The sequence below is a fragment of the Python bivittatus genome, unplaced genomic scaffold (genome assembly GCF_059951505.1).
Source record: "Python bivittatus isolate LINGU-HERP-01145 unplaced genomic scaffold, Pbiv_v1 ctg000780_np1212, whole genome shotgun sequence".
In the NCBI taxonomy this organism is placed as follows: domain Eukaryota; kingdom Metazoa; phylum Chordata; class Lepidosauria; order Squamata; family Pythonidae; genus Python; species Python bivittatus.
In genome coordinates, this window is record NW_028277108.1 from 3,118,526 (window position 1) to 3,124,525 (window position 6,000).

A 6,000-nucleotide genomic window follows, 5' to 3' on the forward strand; every position below is an offset into this window, starting at 1 on the left:
ATAGCACCATATTATGCTACTGATAATAGAAGGCTTTCCTCCATTATGGTATGTCTGTAATGTTTCAGCACAATGAGTTCTTTGAATATGAGTGACTATGACACTGTTAGGGAAGATCTCTACTTCAGATCATTTTATATTCTTAAGTTTTTTTAGGCATTTAACAAGGCATTTTTGGATACAGGATGCTTTTTTCCACTATGGACATGCTTATGCAGTCTTTTAAAAACAATAGCATATTTTGTGTAACAGCAAGTACCTTCCTTCCTTCCAGCTGTAACAGTATGCTTTGTATATCACTGACCCTTTCTTTATGCCCCCCATGCTCTAGATAGGTTTTCGAAGCCTATGTCTTCAATACTATCAGATATATTAGACTTGCCCCTTTAATACAGGGCAGTTAATTCCCTTTCTGCTTCTGTAGTATAACATAGTCAAGACAGTGTGCACTGAAATGTGACATGAGTGTCATTTAATGTCCAAATGATCTTCTACACCGTACAGATTTATGGATCATCAGTTTAATTCATAAGCAAACAGTTCTAATAATTCATTCCTTGTGTACAAGTTACTCTTAAAATCTAATCATATAAAAATAAAACCTAGTTACTTAATCTGAGGGAGCAAGTATAGTTGAGAAACTAAAGTTACATGATGAGGATAATTTAATTATATCAATTAATATTTAATATATTATAATATTTTAAATACAGACATATACCATACATGTTTGTAACTATCTTGTCTTGATATGCTAAGTAGTCATTCAAAGTACAACTTGCCCCCCATCTCCAGGTGGTTTGTTGGAGAGCAGCAGTTACAGAGATGAAACAAAGTATCCTGGATCTCTGCTCCTTTTCAAAATAAGACTAGGATGGCTTGTTGCTGCTTTCCAAGCAAAAATACCACTGCACATTCTGTAAGCAGGAAAATATGCACTTTTAAATCCAAGCCTCAGCAGATACTTATTATATTGAGATTCTGCTCAGCAGCTGCCTGGCTGATACTTTGAATACTTCCTATTTCTTCTCAGAATAAATTAGGTGGGAGTGGAAATAGGCAGGAACTAACAATTCATCCCTCCAATTTCCTATTTCTGCTGTAGCTGTAACTAGGCAGCTTCTGTAAGGAAGGAGGAGGTAGTTGGGGACAAGACTGGCTGACTTGGGGAAATGATTTAAAAAATGCAGGTATTTTTACATTTGTATTAAATGGTTTATATTATTTACTAGTTTGTATTGTTTGCTTTTATCCTAATAATTCAGAAAAAGTCACAAATGGAAATTGCTTTTCTACAGTTTCAAATATAACAGTGCTTTGGTACTGTTGTTCCTCATATCTTCAGCTATTAGAACTATTTTGTTTCTAAATGACACTTAAGGGATCAACCAGTACATGAGTTTATTGAGAAGCACGGGTTTTAGAAATCAGAACATGTGACTATTCTGGAAAAAAACTGCATATGTTCAACTTTTTTTAGGGCAGTGATTCACCTGCTGTTTTTCATGACAGGCATGCATCTTCCCATGGGAAGTAATCAAATATACAACTAGACCAATATGTGATGCAACACACAGTAATTCCAGAAGACAGGGTTTCCTTCTCTTGCATAACCTTTTGCCCTCTCCATTAAAACAACAACAAAAAGCAAGCTGAGAAAGGACAATTTGATTTGTTAATGGGATAGACTAATTCTGAAGGAATTAATGTGGAATATGATAAACTGATCCTTAGCACCTTCATATAAGGGAACTATCACTAGCCTGGTACTCTCCATGAGGCCATGTTGACCGGCAGATGATAGTTTTCAACCTACAAGTCTGGAGGAAACCAGGTCGGAAAAGAAGACTTAAGTTATATTTATGCAAATATTTGCTTTGTAACAAAGTCTTCTAAGTTCAGTAAGTGAATTTAGATAAACTTACATTGAATCAAGTTGCATTTGTTTACTGGAAGAAGAGATGGGAATCATTGGGTGCTCTGCATCAGGAATATAGGGGGTGCCTGTTAAATTTGATGTCCAAGACTTGTTTAACAGTACTGATGGCAACTAGATTTTTGAAGTTGTTCCTGCAACTTACTTCCCCCTCAACCCTCCTAGATAACTTTTCCTTGATATTTATTCATGGGGAAAAAATAATAAGAAAAATCCTCACAAACATCACAACAAAGGTGCTCAACCTAGCCTAGCCCACCACCCTAGAAAAAACAGCCACCATGAGCTTGCTTTGCCCTCTCTGCTAGACTGAATACCTAGTTTCTAATGACAGCTGCATGGGACTGGAAAACTAACGCAGGCTCTGATTTGGGGCACTGACCAGGAGATCCAAATCTACGGAAGGGCTGAACTCTCTGCCAAGCAGAAGATCCAACTTGGCCCCATTCATTTGTCAGAAAAGAATCTAATTTCCCTCCCTGTATTAGCCTCTTTATGGGCGAATATGCATCATACTCGACGCATAGTAATGTTTAATAAATATGCTTTTAGCTCCAGTCACGAAAACCCAAACCGTCCTTCAACAGAAAAACAAACAAACCCATCCTAATGTAGATATTTACGCATGCAGTTCCCTTGGGACAAGGAGGCATCTCTGAACGTGGGAAGCCCCTATTAGGGTCCCTTCCAGGAACAGGCAAGCAGGCGCTGATTCTTACCCCAGAAGCCGCCCTCGGTTCAGGCAGCTGGGGAGGCAGTTCCTCGCCTTCTCCCCCTCCGGGTTTTCCTTCTTCCTCCTCCTCCTCCGCCTCCTCCTCCGCAGCTGCCACCCCCTCTTCCGGCAGCTGGGATCCCATCGCCTCCGCCGGCGGGGGATCCAGGCTCTCCTTTACGTCGCAGCCCAGCAAGAGGCGCTTGTCGCCGACCCCAGGCAGCAGGAGATCCGAGGCTGCGGCGGCGGAAGGTGGCGGGTTGGGCAGCGCCATGGCTCCCTCCGCTCGCCGTCTCTCTCTTTCTCTGTCTCTCGGCGCTCCTCCTTCCCCGTCAGCCGGCTCTGGGGCTGCCTGCCATCCTCCCCTCGCTCCGCTCGCCGCCGCCTCCGCCTCCCTCGCCGGCAGTTACCTCAGGCAACCTCCGCGCTCGTCCGGAGGCGGCCGCTGGAGCGGGGCTCTAACCGCCTCGCCCCCTCCCTAATCTTATCCTCCCCCTCAGGGAAAGGGGGGGGGGAAACTTCAGTCTGCGCGTGCCGCTTCTTCCCCGTCCCGCCAAAACCGCCCGAGCACAGCGGCGCTGCCACTCCGTCCCAACTGCCCCCGCACGAGCGCCGCGGAGATGTCAGCAGCGCCGCCGCCGCCGCCGCCGCCGCCTCGCGTCCCTCCGCAGCCTGAGGCGGACCTGGCTAGGCGGCCCCTGCCCGGAGCGCAGCGGAGACGGCCCTGGCGGGACTTTTCAGCGCGCTGGTCGAGGCAGCCCCGCTGCGGAGGGAGAGGCGAGACGTGGCAGCAGGGGCGGCAGCAGCAGCACCCCCGACGCGCGCCTGCCGCCCCCCCTCATTGCTTCCCCACCGGCAGCGCGGGAGGACCCGTCAGCGGAGTTGCCAGACGGCGGCGGCTCCTCCCGCCCACCCCGCCCGCGGCGCCGGCAGACCTCCTCCGTCCGTACCCCCCCTTTCCCGCTTCCCTACGCCTCGAAAAGCGAGCCCGCCATGTTGATCTGGAGGCAAGGCTGCCGACTAGAGGAACGGGCTGTGGGGCCGGGTGCGTGGGAGAAAGAAGCCCCCCGGCTACGAAAACTCCGTAGTGTCAGGGAAGCGCGGCGAGGCTTCCCGAACCAGAGTGAGAGAAGGGAGCTCTCATTACGCAACTGCCGCAATTCAGAGATTTTTTTTTTAATCGCGGTGTTCTACGTCACGTATTCCGAGGGCGGACGACAGGTTGCTCGTTCTTGCGGAGAGGATGCGCGCGGTTCCTTAGCTAGGGCAGAGCCTAAATAAGGTCATCAGTTGTCCTCCTGCCTCTCTCGTCGTCTTTCCCTCTCCTTTCCCCTTAGGTTTTCGTAGGGACCTGTTTCTGCTTTGCACGTGCTAGGCCACGAAAATCCGGACGCCCAATAGATGACCGCAACGAATTAAGAGTTCTGTGCATGTCTTTGTGGTCATATAGTGGTCGCTCGGATGTTTCCCCCCCCCAGATCTTATCGTCCTATTTAAAATGCTTTCATGGAACGATTACATTTTTTTTTAAATGGATGTAGAATATACTTCTATTATATAGAGAGAGAGATCTTTGAGACCTCTCAGGAAAGTATATAAATATTTTAATTTGGCTTTATAGGGTTCAGATTTTACAAAATGGAAGACGCTGAAAATGGCATGTACTGTACTGTATTCTAATTTTAGAATTTCTTAACAAAAGTTACCAAATACATTCTTTTTCATAGGAAGTGCAAGTTTAAAAGTGCAGAGTTTTATCTCAATTCCAATAACTAGGCTATGCATTTCATCAAAGAAAACCTTTCTGGAAGTCAAATCTTCATTGAGAAAATATTGTAGTAAAAAAGCATTTAGTGGAAAGTTGTTTAAAATGCCTCTGTTACAGCATGCTGGAAATATGTAAGAATTGCTCTCTTTCTGCCCGTATCAAAGCAGGACAGCAAAGAGCATTCCAGATTAGTGAAAGCTGTCCAGATAGATAAACTGTTGGTCATTTCAAACCCAAAGAAGCATGAATAAGTTTTGGATATAAATTAGAAATTAGGAATTTCATATTTTCGGAGCTCAGAACAAAGGACCCCATGTTCCAGATTTTTGCACAAACTTGGGGACAAAATGGGATATTTCAGTTATTTTAAGCATTCTGGTGCTGCACGACTGATTTATTTTTAAATAATATTCTTCCAAGCCATGGAGGCTTAGTGCACTAGACAATAAAATGGCAGTCATCATTTCCATCCCTGTTGCCACTGTTTGGAGCTGATGAAGGTGGGAGGGGGCACAGTGGTATGAAGGAGAGTCAATACTGTTTTTAATGTGATGTTTTCCATGTATGTTTTGTTGTTACTTTCTTGTGAGCAACTTTTTGCAGCTGTTTGTAAACAAATATATATATTTATTATTTATTTAATAGGAATTTTAATCCTGCTGAATTTTTTAAGAAAGTATCCTCTTAGCCAATTTTCTTGTGTGGTAGGAAGCATTCATAATAATGCACTATTATCTCAGTTAGCTTTGCTAGATCTAGTAATAAATAACTCTCCAAAAACTAATTCCTGCATGCTGTAACAACAGAAGCCTCATAGACTTAAAGACCTAGATAAATTGCTTTATTACAGACAAAGAAATAATTCATATATGTGCAGAAGATAAGCCTACTGAAGAGCACAAGAATCAAGCTTCAAATGTGTGTCCATCCCAGGGTTTAAGTCCTAGAACTTTTCTTCCTACTTTTTCAAGTCAGAGGATCTTTGGCCATTCTTTTTCCAGCTTTGAGAGTTGGAGACATCTGTTCCATGTTTACACAACAGTTCAGTCTGGCCTCAGAATCATTACTTCTGTTCTTGCCATGACAAAATGCCAAAGATCAAGAAGCTTGTTTCAGTTCCAACTGTTACTATGGAACATTTGAGTTAAGTTCTGTGTAAACACAACTAGGGGAATCTGCAGTGATAGTCACTGGCTTCAAAATGGTGGATATGACCAGACAATGGAAGCCATGCCTCTTTTTACATGCATGCAATGTATGTGACGCACATTAAAAAGAAGCAGGCTTTTGATTACCAAGTTGTGCCTGCTATTTTGAAGCCAGTGACTGTCACTGCCAATGCTCTTGAACATAACCCAATCTGATGGAACTTTCTACGTTTTGTTTTTAAGTTTAGAATGATTTTTTTTCATTTTATGCATACCCTAGAAGGCTCAAGGATTTATCATATTTTATATTTAAAAAAACCCAAAGATTGTTCAGCACTCCTTGCGAAAATCCTCACATAATTCTTTATATCAAGCTTTGCCTCAATCACATTATTATAAACCTAAATGGTGATTATATATTGTAAGATGCAATTTC

General features: G+C 43.8%; 1 protein-coding gene across 3 annotated transcripts in view; it reads right to left on the bottom strand.

Annotated features, from left to right (window-relative positions):
• Window positions 1-3,554, bottom strand: part of HECTD2 (HECT domain E3 ubiquitin protein ligase 2) — a 49,560-nt gene extending 46,006 nt beyond the window's left edge. The window contains exon 1 of one of the 3 annotated variants that reach the window (XM_025164643.2): window positions 2,656-3,554. In XM_025164643.2, coding sequence (XP_025020411.1) covers window positions 2,656-2,922 — 267 coding nt within the window. In that variant the 5' untranslated portion in view covers window positions 2,923-3,554. The remainder of the gene's footprint in view (window positions 1-2,655) is intronic. The other 2 variants (XM_007425014.3, XM_088128959.1) reach the window with 2 other exon arrangements.
• Between the last annotated feature and the right edge of the window lie 2,446 nt (window positions 3,555-6,000).